The 24,759-nt window shown below is 45.1% G+C and overlaps 2 protein-coding genes and 2 long non-coding RNA genes across 7 annotated transcripts in view; 3 read left to right on the forward strand and 1 right to left on the reverse strand.

Moving 5' to 3' along the window:
- PER3 (period circadian regulator 3) overlaps positions 1-4,505 on the forward strand; it is a 62,142-nt gene extending 57,637 nt beyond the window's left edge. The window contains exon 12 of one of the 4 annotated variants that reach the window (XM_045475531.1): positions 4,078-4,501. In XM_045475531.1, the coding sequence (XP_045331487.1) occupies positions 4,078-4,293 (216 nt within the window). In that variant the 3' untranslated portion in view covers positions 4,294-4,501. Of the gene's footprint in view, positions 1-4,077 lie in introns of all 4 variants that reach the window. The other 3 variants (XM_045475529.1, XM_045475530.1, XM_045475532.1) reach the window with 3 other exon arrangements.
- A 400-nt stretch (positions 4,506-4,905) lies between these two features.
- Positions 4,906-11,047, reverse strand: UTS2 (urotensin 2). The gene is made up of 4 exons (XM_045475534.1): positions 10,322-11,047; positions 7,376-7,483; positions 5,866-5,909; positions 4,906-5,025 (listed from the first exon to the last, which is right to left on the reverse strand). The coding sequence occupies exons 1-4, from the start codon at positions 10,419-10,421 to the stop codon at positions 4,906-4,908; spliced, it is 372 nt and encodes a 123-aa protein (XP_045331490.1). The 5' UTR covers positions 10,422-11,047.
- On the forward strand, positions 7,410-12,789 carry LOC123597135. The gene is made up of 2 exons (XR_006711978.1): positions 7,410-7,504; positions 12,588-12,789. It is a non-coding gene; the product is annotated as an uncharacterized LOC123597135 (long non-coding RNA).
- A 7,062-nt stretch (positions 12,790-19,851) lies between these two features.
- Positions 19,852-23,864, forward strand: LOC123597136. Its single transcript, XR_006711979.1, has 2 exons — positions 19,852-21,496; positions 23,473-23,864. It is a non-coding gene; the product is annotated as an uncharacterized LOC123597136 (long non-coding RNA).
- Positions 23,865-24,759: the final 895 nt, after the last annotated feature.

Below are 24,759 nucleotides of genomic sequence, written 5' to 3' on the forward strand. Positions count from 1 at the left end.
AACAACACAGTCATGTATACAGATGTTGGACACTTTATATATGGCTGGACAGTCCCTCTGATTTTGAATACAGGTCTCTTTGACTGCAAGTGTTTTTACCAGTTGGAATGTTCTGGGACACCTGCTTTGATACATGATTGGCAAGGGAGGAGAGGACCAAGGGACTTGGATTTCATATATGCAGGTGTGTTTGAACAGAGTTAAAACTCAAGGTGGAAGATTCACACCAGAGGTAGTATTCACACCTGGCAGGAATTTCCGTGAGCCCCAGGTGCTCTTTTGTTGTTGCGAGATCTTCTCAGTGAGATCGTATGTGAGCGGCCTAGACAGTGGACTTTTGATTTGCTCGTGGTCCTGATGGTGGCTCCGTGGAACGATTGTGACAGTTGTACCAGTAATGAGCTCTGTATTCCCACAAGTGTTGAGATGCAGGAGGTGATAATGTGTGAAGTTAAAAATTATGGTAAGATAAAAAAAAAATTTTTTTTTAAAGGGCTCTGCACTAATAGCGTGGATCCTACTTGGGATTTTCTCTGTCTCTCTCTCTCTCTGCCCTTCCCCCACTCATTCATTTTCTCTCTTTCTCTCTCTCTCAAAATAAATAAACGTCAGAAAAACTTAATTTAAAAACTATGATAAGAGGAGAAAGCTAAGCACTCAAAACACTGTGGTATTGGGGCGCCTGGGTGGCACAGTCGGTTAAGCGTCCGACTTCAGCCAGGTCACGATCTCACGGTCCGTGAGTTCGAGCCCCGCGTCGGGCTCTGGGCTGATGGCTCGGAGCCTGGAGCTTGTTTCCGATTCTGTGTCTCCCTCTCTCTCTGCCCCTCCCCCGTTCATGCTCTGTCTCTCTCTGTCCCAAAAATAAATAAACGTTGAAAAAAAAAATTAAAAAAAAAAAACAAAACACTGTGGTATTAGGGCTTCTGAAGTAAACAAGTGCTGGAACCTCCCCCCCCCCCCGCCCGTTTTTAAAGAAAGGAATGAGTGCCCGCAAAGTAAGGAAGGTTAGATACAGTAGTGCCAACCGCAGGAGCTGAGCCGGGCCCTCCACGTGTCTTCATAAGACAATTTGTGGGTTCGAGCCCCGTGTTGGGCTCTGCGCTGACAGTGTAGAAGCCTGCTTGAGATTTTCTCTCTCTCTCTCTCTCCCTCTTTCTCTCTGCCCCTCCCCTGCTCTCCCTCTCTCTCAAATAAACTTTAAAAACTAAAATACTATTTGTGTGCTTTTGTACAAGTATACGCATGAGCTTCAAAATAAGCAAAAGTAGGTAAACAATTGTCGTTTACCTTTTAATAATAAGGAACGACCTGTAATACAGACGATTCTTAGGCATGAATTGAATAAATTGGGGAATGAGATGTAGGGTGCTTGGCCAGCATTTTACTGATTGTAAGACTTTCCAGACGACATCATGTCCTCTTGCCTGCTCGTTCTCTCTTGGAGGGCTGTGTCACCCGCGAAAGCAAAGATTCCCTTGGTGACGCCGCAGAGTCCTGTGGTCAAGCTCCAGCAGCAAACGGCAGTTGAGTGGCCACGGAGATGACACCTGCCGGACAAGCAGACCTCTTGGTGTGTCTCTTTAACCCCTGACTCCTACGTGGCCATGAAGCTATCAGTGAATGTGAAGGTTTTCCCTTCTGGACTTTTTAACAGGCATCATTTTTCTGAAACAGACGTTGTATATACCGTCTTTCATTCCTGTGTTCCTGGTGTATTAAAGCTGTCAGTCAGCTTCTCTTTCTGGTTGGCCGTCCTCTGAGCAGATTGGATGGCCTCTAGAGAGGTGTGTGCACAGCGAAACTTGACTTCGGGTGTCACCCAAAATGGATGGTAGTTAGAAGTATGGCTAGAAGTAGCCGGAACGTTAGCCTCGTTTATTTCGTTCTGTTGTTACGTGGATCATTTTCCTGTGGGAGGACGTAGGACGTCCCACCTGCAGGCCGTATACTGTTCGGAATGGTTTCCATAAGTTGCGTACTTTCGTGCGGCCTGTGCACAACTTGGTGCTTCCCCCCGAGATTAAGAGGAGACGTTCCGCTTCCTCACGACGCCAAGTCACTTCAGTATTTACCAGTGTTAAAAAATACCGCCCATCGGTACACTGGGAATAGCTGGCTTTTAGGTTTGGATTCTGAGCTTTATTCCTATAGATGCCTTTCCTTTTAATTTTCCACCTTCCACTGAAATTCCCAAAGTCTTATCTTAAAAACCAGTCTACTTACAATGAGCTTATTCCTTGGAGTTAAGTTAGCTTTTGCATGTGTAACATTAAAACAGAAAGAGCTCTTCACTCAACCAGTGGCATTCTCCTTTTTAAGGTTCTGGTTTTTAAAATAACGATTGTAAAGAGTTTCAGGAGTCACGTAAGAAATAACACTCTTCCTTTATGCCTATGTGTTTGAACGTTGTCTCACCAAAACTAACACTTAACTCTTTCTTTCCAACCAATTTACACACAAGAGGTCTGTCCATCTTTGCCAGAGGTCTGTAAGTGCCGTGGTGGCTTCCCGATGACAGCCGTGGTTCGCGGGAGCTCCGTGGTCCTCACGAGGGTGCAGCGTGGCCACAGATCAGTGCTTCCTACTCCGGCCCTGATTGTGTTTGTGAAGAAGTGAGTGGGTTGTTTACTTGCTAAGTCAGCTCCCTGTTCTTGAGAGAAATCCGTGATTCCTGCCCAGACTTGGAGGGACTCATGCGGTTCACACCCACACAGATCAGAAAGGAATAGGAGCAAAGGAGCAGGACCTTCTATCTTTTATATAACAGACTGGCTGATCTTTCGTGTTTTGTTGTTTTGTTTCAAGCAAACTCTCTTCCTCCCTCCAAGTTTGATACCTTTTGTAAAGTACACATAACTGATAATAATTAGGAGACTCGACCTCTTCATCCATGAGGACTACGGAGCCCTGATTCTCAATTCCTGTAGCTCAGGTATCCTTTCTAAAGTAGAGTTTTCTGGAGGGTGAGTCCATCTTAAGGTGTCAGAACCATTTTCAAATGCTAAGCAGTTCCATGCAAATATGGAACTGTCATTTTCTACTCCATCCTGATCATTCAGTGATTTCTGAAGTCCTAGTCATCTTGGTCAAGTTGTGTGGCATTTTTACCCTTGGTGAAAAATCAACTTTAGAAAAACTAACCAGCCTGGATACTGTCCATCAGTGTAGTCATTGCGACCTTCTGTAGGGATAAAAGTTTTAATTTGTACAAATCAAAACTGATGTGTGGCTCTCAGGGGCCACTCTGCTTCATGCAGCCCGTTTGAAACCTTACGTTCTCTAATAATGGAAGCGCCTTTGTCTGGATGTTCGTTTTACCTGAGTTTGCTGATTTCTTTACCTTCGTACACATCTTACAGCACAAATATTATGCCAGATTTGATATGAAACTGGTGCTTGTTGTAGGCAGATCTGTAGTAGCACTGTGTTTATAATTTTCATGTGTTGACAAGTAGACTAGTTGGCGTATTCAGAGATTGCACCGCGATGCTCGCACTGCTGGAGGGGAGAGGGGACGCTCAGCAGTGACACTGCTGCCCCCCAGGGGGGCTCTGCCAACCTTTATACTTCATTGTTCGGGTTTATTAACTTTTTGTATGAATAACTACAGAAATTGGTAATACACGTCTATACTATAGGCTTCGATGTTTACATAAATGTTACCCAGAAGGTGATTATTTTCTTGGATATGAGGTCAAGATTTTTGAAAAACACAATGCTGTGGGAATGGAGTCATTTTGCAATTAAGTAAAAACTTCGTTATAACTCACAAGGTAAATTTAATCCAAAGTGAAATTTTGTTTCAAGTGAACTTACAATTAATTGTGTGAATTTACTTGCTTTTAATGGTTATTAGTATTTCAATCAGGTATCTTTTTTAAGGAAAAACATCAACTGTACATGCAGAACTGGAGACATTTTTTTGCACTGTGTCAATAAACCTTTGTACACACGCATTCACAGAGTGTAAGTTGGTGTGTGCACACACACATTAGCGGGTTTTAAAAATTAACAAACGGGCTCTTCCTTCCATTCTGTGATCCTAAACCCTCCTCAGCCTTCTTCCCTGTATAGGAGACGATCCCCGAGTCAGCGAGCTGCACATCTGCAGCTCACAGGAACCGAGAGCAAGCATGTGTCTCTGTTAAGAGTTTAAAGCTCAGGGACAGGGGATTTGAGCACGTGCACCTACCCCATCAGAAACTGAGGAGAATTCAGACCGCTCCCAGCCGCATCTACACATCCTTCACTGTAGAGACTTTTCCACAACAAGATGCTGATTTTTTTTAAGTGATGATACCATATGTCATTTTTAAGGGTTGAGGGGACATGCAGGAAAGGTAATGTTTAAGTGAGTTGTAGTTTAACTGTTTCAACTAAATTGCATTTTTGTGACTTTTCTGCTTAGTATTTGCTTCTGTTAATTTTATTAGCTTTACTTTTCAATTTTCAGAGAGTTCTTTATAAATTCACGAAGGGGTGCTGGGGTGGCTTAGTTGGTTAAGCGTCTAACTCTTGATTTCGACTCCAGTTATGATCTCACGGTTTGTGGGATTGAGCCCCATGTTGGACTCTGGGCTGACAGTGTGGAGCCTGCTTTCTCTCTCTCTCCTTCTTTCTCTGCCCCTCCACTATTCATGCACATTCTCTTTCTCAAAAATGAATAAATATCTTTTAAAAATAAATCGATGGAAAGAAAAATTATAAATGTTCAGGGCCTGTTTATAAATAAAATGACCACTCATGATATTTGCAAAACATAGAGGATTTATTTTTCCAAATAGTAATGAACAGGGTACAGTTTGCTTAGTTTTTTTCTATGCTGTTTTCAAGTCAGACATTTTTATTTTTAACTTTCTAAGGTGGTTGTTTTTGAGTTGACTAATAGATGTTCGTTTTACTTCAGACACAGTATTTCCAGAAGCATTCAGAAGGAGATCCACGTTTCTTATATTGTTTCCTGATTCTGGCCAAAAGATGACTCAGGAAAATGTTAGGGTCTTGTCCAAAGAAAGCTTGAAACTAAAACAATACACAAAAACAAACAAAAAACATAGGTTATCAATGAATTGAGACCACTGCAAGAGAAAGGAACTGTAGTTAAGACATAGGACCTTTGAAAATTGTCTGCCGTTGTAATTGCAGTGTGAACCCAGAGTATGGCTCTGGAAGGTCTCCCTGTGCCCAGCCAGGGGTCCACCAAGTCTATGTAGCCCTCTGATGGCCGTGAAGTTTCCTAAGCCCTCACTGACCTCTTTCTGTTGAAATAATGTCAGTAACATGTTCTGTACAGTTACCATCTTCTGTGTAAAATAGGGCTTGTAATTTACCTATTTAAGCATGGACCCTTCGGTTTGTTTTTATTGTAGAATTTCATGAGCAAATCCTCCTAATTACGTTTGTGGTTTTAGAGTCTTTAACCATAATCCTTCCACTCATAAACATCTGAATGATAACTTTTAGTTAGTCACATGCAGATGCTACACCAGCCCCTTCTGGGGGGGTTCATCCCTGTTGGGACATCCATCTCCAGGATCGAGTGTTTCCAGTGTATTTTTATAAGGATGTTACTGGGCACTAAGCCAAAAAACAAAACAAAACAAAACAAAACAACAACAACAAAAATGGTCTCTGGTCAAATGTTTGGGGAGAGCTTGGTTAAAGTTGAGCACTGGATAAGGTCTGGTAGGCACATTTTATACACCTCAAAATTTAGAAAAACATGCTCCAAGATAACACTGATTGGCCAGTTACTTGAAGGCATGATTTCTACCCCGAACGCTACCCAGTTCAAGAATGTAGGATCCTCTAAAGTCAAGGTGTAAAATGCCTCACCCAGCTCTCCTAAATATGGTCACTTACCTGTCTCATACCTCCTCGCGGGTTAGCAGTGCCAGTACCGAGACCTGGAAAACAGTATTTGAAAACCATTCATCATCAGATCTGTGGTTTCTATTTGATGCTTGTTTTATTTAAAACACACAAAATAGAGTATTACTGAGTCGTGCCTAGTTTCTGATCTCCCTGTTTTCACTCTGCAGCAATATTTACCTGAAGGCTGCTGGGCAAGTACCCTTGTCCTGGTCTCTGATGGAGTTCACAGAGGGCGCTGTGTTCTCCCCAGTAGTCCACTCAAAACATTTTACATGAATGGACTTCTATGAAACAGTGTCTGTTAAAGTCCCCATTTTGTTTCCAAAATGTTTTGAGCCTTGGTGTCGTTGCTTAGTGGAATACAGTTGGAGAAACTAGTAAGAGCTAACATTTTGTCGATAACTGCGTGTGATTGCGGTGAGCATCTCACTTGCATTTTCTCATTGACTTCACAAGAGCCCCATGAGGTGGATATTTGTATGAATCCTGTTTACTGATGATGAAACTGAGGTACCAGAAGATTAAGTAATTTGCATAAGATTTTAACAAGTAGGAACCCAGAATTTAAATTTGCACTTATTGGGCCCCACATCAGGCTCTGCGCTGACAGCATGGAGTCTGCTTAGGGTTCTCTTTTCCTCCCCTTCGCTCTGTCCCTCCCTTGCGTGCACATGTGCTCGCTCTCTCTCTCTCTCTCTCTCTCTCAAAATAAATAAATATTTTAGGGGCACCTGGGTGGCTCAGTCGGTTGAGCGTCTGACTTCGGCTCGGGTCATGATCTCACGGTTTGTGAGTTCGAGCCCTGTGGCGGGCTCTGTGCTGACAGCTCAGAGCCTGGAGCCTGCTTCGGATTCCTTGTCTCCCTCTCCCTCTGACCCTCCCCCGTTCATGCTCTCTCTGTGTCTAAAAAATAAACATTAAATAATAATAAATAAACAAACAAACAAACAAACATTTTTTAAAAAATAGGGGCGCCTGGGTGGCTCAGTCAGTTAAGCATCTGACTTCAGCTCAGGTCATGATCTCACGGTCTGTGAGTTTGAGCCCCACGTCGGGCTCTGTGCTGACAGCTCAGAGCCTGGAGCCTGGTTCCGATTCTGTGTCTCCCTCTCTCTCTGCCCCTCCCCCGCTCATGCTCTGTCTCTCTCTCAAAAATACATAAACGTTAAAAAGATTAAAAAAAAATAAATTTGCACTTATTGGGAATGGATGACGCCCTCCTTCCTCTCCAAAATAAATGTGTACAGAAAAAAAAAGTAGATATGCTGAGGTACCAAGGAGAGCATGATGCTTGCAAGGAGTTGGTGAGAAAGAGAAAACACCAAATTGCAGAGGAGTCTTTACACCAGAAGTGGAGAGCGTTGGGCAGTTTATTAGCATGTTTTATAGAACACCTTTCTATTCCAAAACAGGTTTTTACCTCACATAGTGGATGAGAATAGCGAGTAATTCAGTGGCAATAAAATCAGACAGCCTGTACACACATGAATTATTTTACCTGCTTTCCTAAGACTGTCGCCTCTCTCTGCCCCTGACATCTCCGGCATTTGCAGGAGGTTCACTCTTTCCAGTTCATCCAAGGTTGATCTTGCGTCTCCGTCAGGTGCTACACAGAGTAATAGAAGAGGTTAGTAGCTTGGTTCATCAATTATTTCTGTTCCCTGTTGTCTCTTGGGGGCTCGAGGACAGAGAGAGAACACTAGAAATTCCCCAAATGCTAAGTTCGTCATTTGTCAGTGGTGTTTTAACAAAGAGGTGGAAATGCTGTGATCCGATTCGCAAGCTGGCAGCCCACTCAAGAGGAGTGGATCTAATTCTGACTCTCTTCTGCCTTGTGTGACTTTGCCAAGCCGCTCGGCTGCCTGGAATAGGAGAGTGGAGCTGCGCCACAGGACCAGTTAACATTTCCACCGGGGTGCCAGGGTGGCTCAGTTGGTTAAGCATCCGACTTGGGCTCAGGTCGTGATCTTGCAGTTCATGGGATCAAGCCCTGCGTTGGGCATTGTGCTGACAGCTCAGAGCCTGGAGCCTGCTTTGGATTTTGTGTCTCCCTCTCTCTGCCCCCACCCCCCACTTGTGCTCTCTATCTTCAAAGTAAGTAAACATTAAGAAAAATTTTTTGGGGGCGCCTGGGTGGCGCAGTCAGTTGGGCGTCCGACTTCAGCCAGGTCACGATCTCGCGGTCCGTGAGTTCGAGCCCCGCGTCAGGCTCTGGGCTGATGGCTCAGAGCCTGGAGCCCGTTTCCGATTCTGTGTCTCCCTCTCTCTCTGCCCCTCCCCCGTTCATGCTCTGTCTCTCTCTGTCCCAAAAATAAATAAATGTTGGAAAAAAAAAAAAAAGAAAAATTTTTTTAATTTGAAGAATTTGTTAAAAAAGAGTTTCCACTTGAAAAAGTAGTTCTTTTTTGTTCCTATTTATCTACTGCCTATTGCCGCAATTATTGAATTATTATTATTATTGAATATAATAATAAGAAAGAACCTTAAAATACTCTTTAAATACTTTGATAGTAATAACATTTTTAATGTGAAATGTGGTCAGTTTAATGGCATGTAAGAGGTGCGGTATGTGTGTATAAGATGTGTAGGAATGTGCGTGCACGGCGTGTGGAATGAGCGTGGAAGGTGGGAGGCGTACTAAGCGGGCACTTGGCTCCCGGAAGGCTCTCTTGGCCGGCAGCCGCACTCTGAGATCAGAGGCTCCGGGAGTCCTGGAATACCCGCCTGCTGGCCGCTTCCAGATGCCCAGCTACAACCTTGACTGGAAGACAATGCACTGAAACCGTCATGACGGCATCTGAGCACATTCACAGCATTTCTGAAGATTATTCATGAAAATCTATAAAATTTGACCACGTGTAACTGTGTGTGTAATGAAGGCTCATTTATGTCAAAACAAATACATTAGAAAAGTTTAGGCAAGAACTTGAAGGCAGGCTGCCACCTGTTTAGAATTTGAATACGATGCTACACTGATCTACATTTTAAAAAATCAGAATAGGGGCTCCTGGATGGCTCAGTCGGTTAAGCGTCTGACTTTGACTCAGGTCATGATCTCACATTTCGTGGGTTCGAGCCCCGCATTGGGCTCTGTGCGGACAGCTCAGAGCCTGGAGCCTCTGTCAGATACTGTGTTTCCCTCTCTGTCTCTGCCCCTCCCCATACTGTGTCTCTCTCTGTCTCTCAAAAATAAATGTTAAATTTGTTTTTAAAAAATCATAATACATTTTTTAAATGTATGATTTTTAAAAATCTTAATACATAGTACATTTTTGAAGGGGACAGAACTCTCTGAATAGTCAATCGTGATTTCATCCTGTGCTTGCTTTCCACTGTTCTTTTTAAATAGCAGAGATTCAGCAAAGTCAACGCCTGTTTTTTATTTTTATTTTTATTTATTTTTTTTAGAACGTGAGCAGGGCAGAGGGGCGGAAGGAGAGAGAGAATCTCTAGGCAGGCTCCACACTCAGCACAGAGCCCAGCACGGGGCCTGATCCCACGACCCTGAGATCAAGACCTGAGCCGAAATCAAGAGTCAGACACTCAACCAACTAAGCCTCCCAGGTGCCTCTCAATGCCTGTTTTTGACCATCGATGTGACTGACAGGAGGTCATGGGCTGTGCCAAATCATGGACACAGATGACTGACCAACAAGGCTTTTGCTGATTGTCAGAAAGCCTCTTGGGAGAAACCTTAGAGACAAGAAATTATAAAATCAATGGTCCAGAAGGGTTTTCCTCTTCACTTAAAATTTTAAGTCTAAAAGTACCCCAAAGGAAAGGCAAGATAAATTCCAGTTAAAGTTTTAGTGGAAACTAATAACCAAGCATCAGCCTTTTCATTTCTGAAACTAAATTAAGAGGAAATAGCAAAATAAGTATCTGCTTGACTGATTTTTTAAAAAAATTCGACTTACACTCGATCTGAATGGAACATAAGTCAAAAGGACAAGATACTTGTACCTGGAAATCGGTGCCATCCCGAGCTCTAGATTGTCATTTTTGTATTTTTTAATAAATATTTTTGCTTCATATAACACATGTCAGGTGATTACTTTTTAACTTAATATAAAATAGTTTTAATCTACAATTGGAACAACCAAATTCTACATCCAAGCAGTTCGTTTAAAATAGAAACTAAGAGTAATGATGTTTTCAATGTAGTACAGTTTTTAAAATTGGGGAAAAAAACAACCAAAACAACATTTTTGGGTTACAGAAGTGACATGAATTAAGCAAAGCCACCCTTTCGACCCCTATGTTTTAGAAAGAAAGTAAAAAACCTACAGTGTGCCGTAAGGATCCTCTAGTATTCTATCCATAGCTAAGACTTAATTTAGCAGGACTCCTTCAAGAAAGAATTCCCGTCCTTATCTCCAATTTTGCATATGAGACCCTCAAAGACTCTTCCAAGACTAACATAAAGGGGACAAATCCATCTTACCTGAGAGCTTCAGAGCCTCTTCCCTGGAGTCAGGGACGGGCAGAGAGAAGAGAGGTTGTAAGCATCCTATGAAAAGCAGACAAGAAACCAGCTTGTGCATGCTTGGCAAGAGACAGAAGTCTTCCTTCTTGGCTTGTGTTGCTCAGAACTTTCAACTTGCTCCTCATTCTGTGATCGGCGATTATATATATGATCCTATGACTCATATCACCCCCCTCCAAAAAATTAAATTTATTGGCTATGGAGGCTAAAAGGCAATCACTTTGCATTGATGTAATTTTTCAAGGTTAACAACTCATAGACAATAAATTTGCTGTCATTGCCTAGTGTACAAAGTAGGCATTATATAAAGACAGAACAGTTAGGTTTATAAATCTGGCCAAAAGAGTAACTGAGAGGAATAAATCATAAATTCAAGGAAGGGTAGCACCGGGGTTGAAGTGGCCAAGGTGAAGACATGGGTTGATGAGTCCCAGCAGGCATGATGCAGGTGTGACCTGGAATATGTTGCTCTCCCTTTTTGTAACCTCTCAAGAATGATAGATGAACTGTCTTGTTGTGTTGGGGGCTTCCATGCCCAAAGAATGACAATGTCCAGATTGAAACTTAAAATCAGTTCTTTACTTTAGTGAAGATAAGTTAAAATGCACAGCAAACATTTGGGCCCAAGGCAGCCTTAAATTACAATATTATCCATCAAGGAGGGATAGAGCACAAACCTGAAACCCTCGCTGATCAATACTCCCCGCGTCTGACTGTTGCCTTGCACTCCCACTCTGCCCCACCGGCATCCACACAGCACAGGGGTGCCTCTGACACACAAGTGTGATCATGTCAGGTCCTTGCTCAAAACCCTCGACGGACCTGAAATAAAAGCTAAAACTACAGAATGACTAGGGGGAAAAAAAAAAACAAAAAACAACCCATGAGCCCCTCCACAGCCTTGGGGTAGACAGACATTTCTTAGCTGAGACACCAACCACATAAGCAAGAAATGGGTAGATCCCACTGCACCGGGATTAGAAACGTCTGCTCTTTGCCAGATGCTGGTAAGAAAATGAAATGACCAGCCGCTGCTGCAAGAAAATAGTCACAAAACAGGTACCTGATGCAGGACTTCTCTGTAGATATAAAATGTGTGTAAAGAATTGCAACTCAGTAAGCCAATAACCCAAGTAAAGGGAGTGAACACATACTCCACAGCTGTAAGTAGGATAGAAGGTGTATAAGGACATGAGGAAATACTCAGCATTGATTCCATCAGAGAAATGCAAATGAAGATCCCAGTGAGGGGCTACCATGCACCCACCACAGCAGCTGCAGCCGAGAAGACCGACAATCCCAGGTGCTGGCGAAGGCGCAGGGCCCGTGGGGAAACAAAACGGCACAACCGGCAGGCGTGGGTGGTTCAGTCAGTTGAGCATCTGGCTCTTGATTTTGGCTCAGGTCACGATCTCCCAGCTTGTGGGTTCCAGCCCCGCGCTGGGCTCTGCACTTGGAAGTGTGGAACTTGCGTAGGATTACTTCTCTCTCTCTCTCTCTCTCTGTTCCTCCCCTGCTACTGCTCTCTCTCTCTCCCTCTCAAAATAAATAAATAAACTTAAAAAAAAAAAACAACAACGGCACAACCTCCCTGTTTGTAACTTTCTTGTAAAGTTAAACATACATTAAAGTGTGCAACCCAGAAAGCCCGCCGCTAGACTATGCTAGGTCTACAGATGCTCAAGCGAAATGAATACATAGACCCGAGGAACGCTTGTATGCAAACACTCACAGCAGCTTTGTTCATGATAGCAGAAAACTGCAAACAACGCAGTGTCCATCCACAGACGCATGGACGAATAAACCGTGCTAAATCCTATGAGGAGGATTCTGCTTAACAACACAAGGGAACTGCTGATAAACACGACGTGATGATAAAATCACAAAAATTTTATGCTGAGCAAACTAAGCCAGACCTCGGAGAGCACGTGCGGCATGATTCCACGTAAATGAAGTTCTAGAACTTGCAGCACACTCCAGTGGGAGGCGGAGGGTTGACTGTGCAGAGACTAGGGCACCCACTGGGGTAATGAAAATGTTCTGTATCTTGACCAAGGCAACAGTTACATAGTTATATATGCATTGACCAAAACTCAGACCATATACTTAACGTGGGTGCATTTGATTGTATGTAAATGATACCTGAATAAGGGTGACTGCGTTTGAAATCTCCCTTGGGTCCAGGTTCATGTTTCACGTCTTCCAATACCACTCTCCCCTACAGCTAAACTCTACTGCTTCCTGAACACATTCCTGCCACAGGACCTTTGCAATGACTGCTGCCGACCTGAAACGGTCTTTGTTCCGACATGTGCCTGGCTCTCTTCCTCACCTCCTTCACGTGTTTGCTAGAACGCTACCTCCTATGTGAGTCCCTCCCTGACCCTGCTGCTTAAAAATTGCAACAAAGCTGCCCACAACCTTAACCATCTCCCGCCTCGCTCTATTTGTCCCATTGCACTAAGCGCCTTCCAGCACGGTTACATACTTTAGGTCGTTATTTGTACATGGTAGGCACTCAGTAAATACCTGTGAAATCAACGTGTGGGGCGCCAAAGTGTCAGGCCTTGTTTCAGGGGAAGGATGGTAAGTTTCTACTTTTGTGAACTTCCTAACTGGAGGCAACAGACAACAAAATGAATATTTGCCATGATAGTTTTTTGTTGCTATGATGAGGAGTAAAGCATAGTGGTGGCACCTGGGTGGCTCAGTTGGTTAAGCGTCTGACTCTTGATTTCGGTTCAGGTCATGATCACACGGTTCGTGAGTTCAGGCCCCACATTGGGCTCTGTGCTGGCAGTGTAGAGCCTGCTTGGGATTCTGTCTCTCCCTCCCTCCCTCTCTCTCTGCCCCTTTCCAGCTCTGTCTCTCTGAAAATAAATAAAAACTTAAAAAAAAAAAAAAAAAGAATAAAGCATAGCAAGGAGACCGTGCAGTGAGACAGGCAGTCAGGGAAGATGTTAGTTCAGACAGGACAGTCGGGTGGCCTCCGGGAAGGGGACATTTGAGCAGAGACCCAGACGGCATCAGGGAGCCATACATTTGGAGGACCTCCCAGCGGATGCAGAGGAGCACCTGGGGAAGGGGGTGGGGCACTAACAGAAGAGTCCCAGCACCGGCCAGGGAGGGGAGCGTTCCACTAATGGGCAGGTACCGTGCAGCATGGACCCCTGGGATGGGCAGCATGGGGGTCATCAGTGCCTCAACAGGGACAGGGACAGTCGGGGCAATTTCACACGCTCCCAGGTCTGGTAGGGTAGAGGGTGGTCATCGTACTGCAGATTCATCTACGTATTCAGACATCTCAGCACCTACAATGTGCCTGCACTGCCAGGTGGGGGACACAGCCGTGGACCGAGAAGACAGCGGCTCCCAAGAACCTGATGGCCAAGTTGGCGCCCACAGAAACCACTGAGCTCCAGCTTAAGAAAACAAGTGTATTGGAACGACACAGGATAGCTTCTAGAATACAAGGGGCTGTGCAGTAAGTAGCAGAACCAGAAACCCACCAGGACCTAGAGTGACAGGAATTCCTGCTCCTTTGACCTCTGCCCTTTAGTAGTGACTTGACTCACACTTAGTCCCTCCCTCCTTCTCTCTCTCTCTCTCTGTCTCTCTCTCTCTCTCTGGTTCTACATTTCCTTGCCTTGACATCTTTCTGTCCGTTTTATCTCCTTCTTTCTCTTTGCAGAACTGATTTCTTTTCTTTTCCACGTGTGTTTGACCAAACATAAAGCCCACTGCCCAAAACATGCCTTTCTTCAGTTTAAGATCAACCCAGGGGCACCTGGGTGGCTCAGTCTGTTGAGCCTCCAGGTTCAGCTCAGGCCATGATCTCACAGTTCATGAGTTCAAGCCCCAAAAGGGGGTGTCATTAAAGACCTGCTTGGGATCCTCAGTTCCCCTCTCTCTACCCCTCTCCCACTTACACTCTCTCAAAAATAAACAAACATAAAAAAAAAAAAAAAAAAGGTCAGCTCAGACACATTATCTTTACATCCAATTTGCAAATTCCTAGGAGAGAGGGTTTGGCCCAGGGCAGCAGGGCTTTTGCTGAACAGCCCCGCGTGAGGGTGCCTGGGGCAGCTATTGCACGAGAGAGGACATCCCAAATGGAATACAGTATGGCAGGAGCCAAAATATACTTACACCCGATAAACCTGCTTTCAGAAATCTACCCTACAGAAATAAAACAACAGAAGCAAAACATTGCCTGTAGTCATCTGCATCCTTGTCTGTGGAGGCAAAGGCATTAAATCAAAGGTTGCAGACTGAACTGCCTACAGAAATCAAGGAGTGATCATGTAAATGAGCGAGGCTGGCTTGGCGAATGCAATAGGGAGTGGTGGGGACTGTGGCAAAGTGGAGAGCTTATGTTCTTTCTAGAGGTAGACTCCTGCTGCTAGTTGCCAACTCTCAATGTTAAAAATCTGAATTTTAAGGGCTATCCATGATTTGGCAACTAATTCAAATTAGAAAACAAGAATGATTGGGGAGCCCGGGTAGCTCGGTCAGTTGAGCATCCAGCTCTTGATTTCTGCTCAGGTCATGATCCCAGGATCCTGGGATTGAGCCCCAAGCCGGGCTCCGAGCTGAGCATAGAATCTGCTTAAGATTCTCTCTCTCCCTCTGCCCCTTTCCTGCTCATGTGCACGCACATGCTCTCTCTCTCTCTAAAAAAAATAAATAAAAAACAAGAATGACAAAAAATGCACTGTAAGACCTCTCTTTGTCAAATAGTATACACCCACAAAGAGCTGTAATTCAACCTATAGGCACCGGGTTCTGACCCAAATGCCCAAAATAAGTGTGTAAGTTAGAAGATCGTAGAGTGTAGTAACACATAATTTTAGTAATCATTCAAATGATAACTAAAAGATTACAGAAACTTGGAAAATAAAATAACGTTAAGGAATTAGGATACAAGGTGATTGACGCTATGTAATAAAAGGGGAGTATGTGGACAAGAACTGGTATGTAATACTGCGAAATTGAAAATACTGTGTAGGGTGAAGGGTTGTTTTTAAGTGCTATTTTATTTAAAAATATTTTTAACATTCAGTTTTGAGAGACAGAGCACGAGTAGGGGAGGGGCAGAGAGAGAGGGAGACACAGAATCGGAAGCAGGCTCCAGGCTCTGAGCTGTCAGCACAGAGCCTCATGCGGGGCTCAAACTCACAAACCACAAGATCATGACCTGAGCCAAAGTCGGATGCTTAACCAACTGATACACCCAGGTGCCCTTATTTTATTATATATCACGTACCTATGTGTTACATATATATATTACATGTGTATATGTAAAGCACTCCTGAAGGAAAGTCCTGCCGTGAGGTCCGGAAGCAGGCAGGCTGAGATTGGGGGACTGTTGGTGCCCCTTGAGGACATTTCTGAGAGGTGGGGTGAACTTTAGATGCTCCTCTCTATGGAAGAGGCTGTCTGCCAAGCTTTGTCATCCTCTGGTGACTCAGGGGCACTTCTGACAGTTATTAGTGATGATTTTACAGCATGGCCTAATTAAGTTACTACTACAGGCTTAAGCTTAAAAGAAAATTAGCTTCTTTCCTTCAACAGACCCTCAATGACAATGTCACCTTGTCCCAGAAATGTACTGACACATCATTCAATCCTCACGGTCCTTGGTAGGCAGAGCAGCTTCGTGTCTATGGCAGAACAGGTGTGAATGAGGACCACGTTTCCTAAGAGGTGGGGGTCCCTTTCGTTAGTTGCAAATTACCTTCTTAAACCAGAGGGGCGTTTTTTTGTGTGTCTTGAAGAAGCAAAGAGTTAATATGACGTATTTGGGGTGACTCGTGCCCATGGAGCACCAGCATCCATTGGCTAAATAGAAAAGTCACAAATCTCTTTTTGGTCTGTTCTGAAATAACTATCATCTCTACTCTTGTGTCATATGGGCAGAGTCCTCAGTTGGGAGAGCTCCCTAAGGAGAAGTTGATAGGGGTGACTTTGCCCAGTGTCTCAAGCCTGTTTAGGACTTTCTGGGGACTAATTGTCATAATCCAGGACGACCTATCAGGAGTGCGTTTGTGCTCCTCAGACACTTTCTCAGAAATGCAGTGTCTACACCATTTCTGACACAGACCCGGGTCCCTGAAACCAGCACAGCTCACATTCAGATGACATCTCAGACATCATAGGGGTCCACTCTTATTTCTATTAGTGTAAAATCACAGGTTATAGACTCTCAGATATAGAGTTAATGTAGATTAATGAAAAACTTAATCTGTATTTGTTATAGGTTTAGTTTAGATTAATTTATATCTCAGATAACCATTTCGTGTAAATGGCCAGTGAATGCCATCCTTGTCAACTGCACTATGGCAATAACTCTTGGGCATCGTAGCCCCACCTCGCCCCCCAGGAGAATCGGGGGGCTTCTCGGGAGAGGTGAATGGGGACCAGGTGAGAAAACAGCCTGAACCAAAGCCCAGAGGATGCGCTCAGTGTGTTTGCGAAAGGCTGGGCACAGCTTGCTAAGACCAGAGAGGTATGTGGGACTAGATCATATCACCAAGGTAAGGAATTTGGATTTGTGTCCTTTAATGGCAAAGAGCAGAGGCAATGAAGGGTTTTAAACAAGGGTTTTTAATGTGTCATTCACATCTGGGTATCAGGTGGCGATAAATGCCATGAAGAACTAGACTTAGGAAGGTGATGGGATGGAGAGGCTATTTTAGGTAGGAGATCAGTATAGAAGGAAAGGAGGAGAGTGTTGTGTGGCTCTCTGTGAAAAAAAGCATTCCAGGCAAAGGGGATAGAACTGCCAAGCCCCTGGGGTAGGACTGGGTCTTGCCTGCTTTCAGCAACACCCTGGAGGTCAGCATGGCTCCAGGAGAGTTGATCAAGGGGGAGGACAGTGCAGGTTGCAGACAGAGAGACGGTAGAGGGACAGGTCTAGGTTCTTGATGGCTATTTTAGGGACCTGGAGTTTTAAAGTGAGTAGGTTAGGAAGCCTGTGTGGAGCACAGGTATGGCAGAATGTGAATGGTGTTTTTAAAGGCTCACTCTGGCCACTGTGTGGGGAGGAGACTGCAAGGGGTGGGGCGTGGACAAGGCAGAAGAGGAGAGACTGCCCTCTAAAGGCTGGAACTGGGGGTGGTGATAATGGCTGGATATTGCACTTATTGTGGGTTTTTTAAAGTTTATTTATTTTGAGAGAGTGAAAGAAAGGGAGTGAGCATGAGCGGGGAGGGGCAGAGAGAGAGGATCCCAAGCAGGCTCCACACTGTCAGCACAGAGCCCAATGTGGGGCTCGATCTCACAGTTCATGACCTGAGCTGAAATCAAGAGTCGGATGCTCAACTGACTGAGCCACCCACGCACCCCTGCAGCTATCTTGAAGGACAAACCACTAGGATTTTCTGGTGAATTGCCTCAAGAGAATGGCATTCAAGAGAATAGCCTCAAGAGAATTGCCCAACATTCCTGACCCGAGAACCTGGAAGGGCTCCATCACCTGTAAGAAAATGTGGACATCCGTGGGTAGAGCAGGTTTGCAGGGGGATTGTCGAGAGTGGTTTGGACATGTTGGTTGGAGACCTGCCAGGCAGAGGTCAAGAAGGAGCTGGAGGCACTCGAGATCAGGCAGAAGACCTGGGCTATCGATTAAACCTGAAGTCAGCAGATGGTGTGCAAAGGCATAGGGCTGCGTGGGTCACCAAGGACTCGGGGATGGACAGGAAAGGAGAGCAGAGGAGATGAGGGCCCAGGAGGCCCACGGAGTCTTTGGCAAGAGCGGTTTGGTGGCATCGAGGGTTGAGAGGCTGATTAGAATGAGCTCTAGAAAGAATGGAGGAAAGCCTACGAGGCCAGGCGCTTCCTCTATCAGTGGAATAATAACGATGATGTCCATGCAGGTGTCCCAGGCTCGGCATGTTGTGGGCACATGTACCGGAGTGTCCAGGGGGAGGGACGGAGCTAGGGCAACATCCCTACTTTTCAGATGCTGGAAGGGAGGCTGCATGAAGTCCAGAAGCCTGCCAAGTTCCTGCAGCTTGTGAGCACTGGGCCTGCTACAGGGACACACCTGGCTGGGCTGATGGTTTCCCCGTCTTGATATCCTTCATGTGACCTGGCAGTGTTGGAAGGTGGGAGCCCTGCCACCAGCCGCGGGTGCTTAGGGGCCCTTCCACAGCAGGGGTGCCTGAGAGGAGCCACGTTGTGGAACTGGATGAGTATGGCCCTGTCCACAACTCCCCGGAAGGGAGGTGACCACCTGAGAAAATGACAACGTGCCTAGTGATAACAGCCTTACTCAATGGGCCTAGATTTTTATAAAATACTTTTAAAAAGAGGTCTATCCATTGGCCTTAAAAATGCTGCCTTTCAGTGGAACCTTGTGGGCAGCCACAGATGGGCCAGATCTTCACTGCCAGGCATTATTTTTCCAGCAGAGACGTCCATCCCCACCCCGGTGACCCAGAAGGCCACTTTTCAAAGAAGGATGAGCTGCCAAAGCAATGACACTCCAGGTCTGGACTTCATGCATCGGGGGATGCGTCACGCCTTGTGGATGACGAGGAGGGGGGCGGGGAGGGGGGATGCCGGGTAAACATCCACTCTCTTTATTGACCTGATTCATCCAATTACACGGGAGCCTCATCTAGGCAACGTTCAAGGGATGACTCAAATGTCACCTGAATGATGCCCGAATGGCTTCGGCCAGGACTTTTCATCTTTCTGATGTCACAGAAGGCTTTTAGTTACAGAGAATATTAATTGCAACCGAGGGCTGGGGGCAGAGTTAAACGGAAATGAAAAGTCCCAACGTGGCTATGCCACCACGATGTATTTACCAGGAGGGCGGGCACTGGGCCAAGCTGAGCCAGCTGGGTGACTTTATTGTGATTGTCATTTCTATGTCTCTTCCTTAACTCGTACATGATGGAAGGCAGCCTGTATCCTTGATACTTCTTTGCCAATTCAGATCTAATCATCAAAACTCAATTCTGCACAGTGCCTCGGAGTCCCTGACTCACAGAGGTATTTGATATTTCAAGTGAGAAGACCCAGTTGTCCCCTGAAACAGTATCTAAGCTTTGATTTCCAAAGTTCCCCTGTATTTCTTGCAGGCCCTTTTTAAGATCAGAACTTAGCTTACCTGAATCCTCCAGTGTAAAGATGGAGAGGGGCTGTCAGGTTTCTAAACATATAGAATATCAAACTATTGTTTCTGTTAAAATCATTTCACTTTTGGGGCGCCTGGGTGGCTCAGTCGGTTAAGTGTCCGACTTCGGCTCAGATCACGATCTTGTGGCTCGCGAGTTAGAGCCCTGCATCGGGCTCTGTGCTGACAGCTTGGAGCCTGGGGCCTGCTTCCGATTCTGTGTCTCCCTCTCTCTCTGACCCTCCCCCCATTCATGCTCTGTCTCTCTCTGTCTCAAAAATAAATAAACGTTAAAAAAAATTAAAAAAAAAATCATTTCACTTTTATTACTTCTTTTTTGTAATGTCTGCTAGCCAAAAAAAAAAAAAAAAAAAAAAAAAAAGACACACCCAGAGCCAAACAAAGTTGGGTTTTTTGATGCGATTCATAAAAACATGCATCACGGGGGACCGTGTGGCATCCCAGGAAGGAGGTACTGTAAAGGACCTTAAGGAGTTGGGGTGGGTGATATGGTGGAGTGGGGGCTCCAAGAAGCAGGGCCGTGCTCTGGCTTGACTGCTGTCAGGAAGCAGAGATGATTCCACTCCTGGATCTCAATAATTGTTATCCAGGAAGCAGGACAAACCATATGAGGTTAAAGTAGTGACTGGAAGAGAAGATGCCGTCTCTCGTGTTAGCCAGGATAGGGGATGTTGGATCGTTTTTGTGGTTCGAATGCGCTCCTGTTTTTGTCTGAGCAGACCTGATTACCAGCGCTGTTGTTTTTGTCTTGGTCCAGCACAGACACAAGGTGACCTGGCCTGATGGTTCTGTGAAATCGGTGTTCAGTAGGGCCAGCTGCGAGGGCCAGGCCAGCCCCACCTGCCAGGGGCTGCTGTCTTCTCACCATTCATCCATGTGCTTATCTCTCAAACACATAATACAGTGTGCTGTCTCTGTGACGGACACTCAGTGATTTACAAGCCCAAGTTCATTTAATCAGATGCCACCCTAGAACCCTCCCTCACCTCAGGTGCCGTGTCACCCTTGTCCTGGCTTCTCTCCGCAGCCTCCTGCGGGCTGGTATCTGTGTGCTCCATGAGGACAGGGCCTTCTGTTTTTTTGGCTGTGGTATCCTCATTGCCTGGAACCTAGCAGGCAATGCTAGCCTAGCATCAAGGAACCTAGCATCAACTTTGTTGATGATGCTGACGTTTAATTAAAGAATGTGTTGTCTGTATGATACATACATGCCTGGCCAAATCACACCTGGTCTCTTCCAGTAGAAAATTTCCAAAGCTCTGATTCCCAGGGCCACTGTTCTAAAAGACAATTAGCGGTACTCCCATCCACCCCCCCCCATTATCCATCCATCCATCCACTCATCCATCCTTTCATCCACTTGCACATCCATCCACCTGAGCACACATCCATCCACCCACCCACCTGACCATCCATCCATCCATCCATCCATCCACCATCTATCTACCCATCCACCTGCACTAGTTTTTATTGGTTTGTACATAACTTATTCGAAAGTGAATATCTTTAGAAAGTTTCCCCCAAATAAGTTTTCCTTTCTTGTTTCTCCTTCTCCGTGTGTTTACTGGGCTGCTATGTCAGGTGCTTTGCTAACTAACACCTGGCTGGGCCCGTGGGTCCGGGAGGCAACACTGGCGTCCTGAGCGCGAGGTCCCTCCGCCCAGGAAGTGCAGGAGACAGCCCGGCATAGGATGACCTGGGGCGGGGGGCTGTAGGGAGGGGAAGAGGACTTGGGATCCGCACAGGGGTACCGCGAGCCGCACCAGCCACCGCCGCGACTACAGGGCAGAGAGGGGGCGGTACCTGGAGGGAGTGATGGGGCGGGGCTGGGGCTGGGCAGGGCCTGGCAAGGGGTGACGTGACTGACGTGGCGCAGCGAGAGGGCACAGGCGGAAGGGGCGTGGCCAATGCGGGTGAGGGGCGGGGCTAGGCGGCCTGTAGTTTAGACTGGGCGAGGCCTCCGAGGATAGCGCGGGTGGAGCCAGGTGAGTGAGGTGGAGGTCGGGAGGGACGTGACCTGGAAGGACAAAGAGGGGCTTGTAGGACCGAGCCCCGGGAGGTGGGAGGGATTCGGAGCCCGGGGCTGAGGGTGGGGACGGAACCCGAAGCGGGTAGTTTTTGGCACTTGGATTGTTGTACTTGATCCCTATAAGCATTCCTATAATCAAGCCATCTGGTCTCGCGGGCCCTTCGGGAGTTACCTGTCCGCACCTGTTCCGAGTTATAATAGGCATCCCAGGTGTCCACGTGTAAATTTCTGTACGGACCTGCGCGCTCCCCGCGCTCCCGGACGACGACATGGGGAAGGTCTGACACAAACTGTCCGGCCGTCGCCGAGACTGCGGGGCCTCAGGGGCTCCCAGGCCTCTGGCCCTTTCCTGCCTTCTGGATTGCTGGCTCCAAACCCATCTCCGCCCAGGCTGCGGGAACAGATGACAATTTGCCCCCAGTGACCCAAGTGATTAATATTTATCTACTGACACAAAGAAAGTACCACTTCCAGATAGCCCTATTCAGCTCACACAGGGATGCTTAAGATAGTGATCAAGCTAGTGTTAAGTTAATTTAAAATACATATAAAAGAAATTATTTTTAATGTTAATTCATAGGATTCAAACCCATGCTAGATCTGTCGGGGTATATCAGATTTAAGGCTGTGAACTGCCCTGTCACTTATTGGGATACCCAAAACAAAAAGAATTGGTTTTATAGGGTATCCCTATATCAGATGTTAAACTCCACACTTTTATCATAAACTTTTTAAAGAAATTAAATCAGTATTATTTAGCAAATTCTGAGGCCCATTTCTGGATTTTATAATAGAAGATTGTCATAATTGTACTCTATGGCTCATAATCAAAAGTAAATGAAAATGGATGAATTTCACAGAACTACAGGGGGATATATTTTTGCCTTATTAAGGATTTTTATACTTGATATTTAGTTGTATTTTTGCACATTATTAATGTTTTTGAGTCATCACCTAGGAATAAAAAATTATTTTGAGAAATTGCTAAAAAAATTTGTCTGGTTTTGCTTTTTGGTAAAGGGCACTGTTGTACTGTATTGTAAGAACACATAACTTACAGAACATTCCCACTTACAAAATGCTGAAAAATATTTGTTCTTAATGTTCTGTACCACTCGATGGACTTTTGGCCACAGCTGCAAGTCAGTTAATGTTCATCCCTGTTGGGAAGACTTACATACACAGTATTTCCCTGAACAAATGCACATCGATCTAATCTACAGCTTCTGGATTAAAAAAAAAAAAAAAAAAAAGACAGTCTAACAATAGTGTGGCAATCAAAGAACAAAACTCAAATACACTTTGATGTGATTGTCATTGTGATTGTGCTGAAGATAGAGTTGTCTGACGCTGTAGAAATCACTGCTGCACTGGACCTACACTTTACTCTATATTTTTATTTCAAGCACAGGGAAGGAATGCAGGGATTTCAGTAGCTCTCTTGGAATAAAAGGAAACCAAGGGGAAGAATCCAAAGATGGGTGCGTTCTGGAGAAAGAAATCGATTATGTACATGATTATGTACAAGGAAGACATATTGCCTTATTGAGCTTTCCAATATTTTTCTTCTGAAGAGAAATATCCTCTGACTTAAAAAAAAAAAAAGCCTATTGACTGTTGTTGGCCATATCGTCGTTTTTCAACGGTTTTTTTTTGTTTTTTGTTTTTTTTTATTTATTTTTGGGACAGAGAGAGACAGAGCATGAACGGGGGAGGGGCAGAGAGAGAGAGGGAGACACAGAATCGGAAACAGGCTCCAGGCTCTGAGCCATCAGCCCAGAGCCCTACGCGGGGCTCGAACTCACGGACCGCGAGATCGTGACCTGGCTGAAGTCGGACGCTTAACCGACTGCGCCACCCAGGCGCCCCATATCGTCGTTTTTATAACATGATACAACACATTTATTTCCCTTCTTTATTCTATCTTATCAGACTAAAACAATGACAAAAGCGAATTTCCTCCAGTGTCCTTGATGTCGAAATCTGCAGTTCTACCATGTTTTGAACTGGACTGGTAGCTCAGATTGGACTCAGATGAGGACTGTGGATTCCATTGTTTTGTTTTGTTTTTTAACATTTTTAATTTAATTTGAACTTAATCATGCAGGGAAATGTACACTTTTTGCTAAACAGTGATAATCATATAACCACCACCGTGATCAAGATGCAGAATAATTCTGTTCACCCCCCAAAATTCCCTCATGCTGACCCTTTGTGGTTTGTGCCTCCCCCTACACCCCTACACACATCCCTGACGATGCCCCCTCCATCCCTAAAGTTTTGTCTTTGCATGAATATCATATAAATGGAATCATCATACAGTATGTAACCTTTTGAGGCTGGCTTCTTTCATTTAGCATAATGCATTTGAAATTTACCTGAATCAATATTTCAGTTCTTTTTATTCTTTATATTCCATTTAGTGGTGTGTCACAATTTATCCATTCACCATTTGAAGGGCAGTCTCTGGCAATTATGAGTAATGCTGCGATACATGCCAGCATACAGATTCTGTATCACTTAAAAATTTTTTTCATTTGGTGGCACAAGAACAGACACTCAGATCGGTGGAACAGAATAGAGAACCCAGAAATGAACCCACAAACGTATGATCAACTCATCTTTGACGAAGCAGGAAAGAATATCCAATGGAATAAAGACAGTCTCTTCAGCAAGTGGTGCTGAGAAAACTGGACAGCGACATGCAGAAAAATGAACCTGGACCACTTTCTTACACCAGACACAAAAATAAACTCAAAATGGATAAAAAAAAGTTTCACTTGGGAGTAGGATTATGGGTTTTGGTGCTATTAGAAATGGTCCTGTCTGTGTAATTCCTTTTTTTTTTTTAATTTATTTATTAATTTTGAGAGACAGAGCAGGAGGGGCAGAAAGAGAGGGAGAGACAGACAGTCCCAAGCAGGTTCCACACTGTCAGCACGGAGCCCAATGCGGGCTTGATCTCATGAACCGTGAGACTGTGACCTGAGCCAAAATCAAGAGTCAGATGCCCAATTGACAGCCACCCAGGTGCACCTGTAATTCCTATTTTAAAATTTTTTTTTTCAACGTTTATTTATTTTTGGGACAGAGAGAGACAGAGCATGAACGGGGGAGAGGCAGAGAGAGGGGGAGACACAGAATCGGAAACAGGCTCCAGGCTCTGAGCCATCAGCCCAGAGCCTGACGCGGGGCTCGAACTCACGGACCGCGAGATCG

Source organism: Leopardus geoffroyi, chromosome C1 (assembly GCF_018350155.1).
Source record: "Leopardus geoffroyi isolate Oge1 chromosome C1, O.geoffroyi_Oge1_pat1.0, whole genome shotgun sequence".
Taxonomy (NCBI): Eukaryota; Metazoa; Chordata; class Mammalia; order Carnivora; family Felidae; genus Leopardus; species Leopardus geoffroyi.

Excerpts from the sequence above, each read along its gene's own strand:
- UTS2 (XM_045475534.1), bottom strand. The coding sequence starts at position 10,421 with ATGCACAAGCTGGTTTCTTGTCTGCTTTTCATAGGATGCTTACAACCT. Across the intron at positions 7,484-10,321 it reads AGAGGCTCTGAAGCTCTCAG|CACCTGACGGAGACGCAAGA; the intron begins GTAAGATGGATT and ends TACTCTGTGTAG. Across the intron at positions 5,026-5,865 it reads CGCGAGGAGGTATGAGACAG|TTTCAAGCTTTCTTTGGACA; the intron begins GTAAGTGACCAT and ends GTATTGTTTTAG.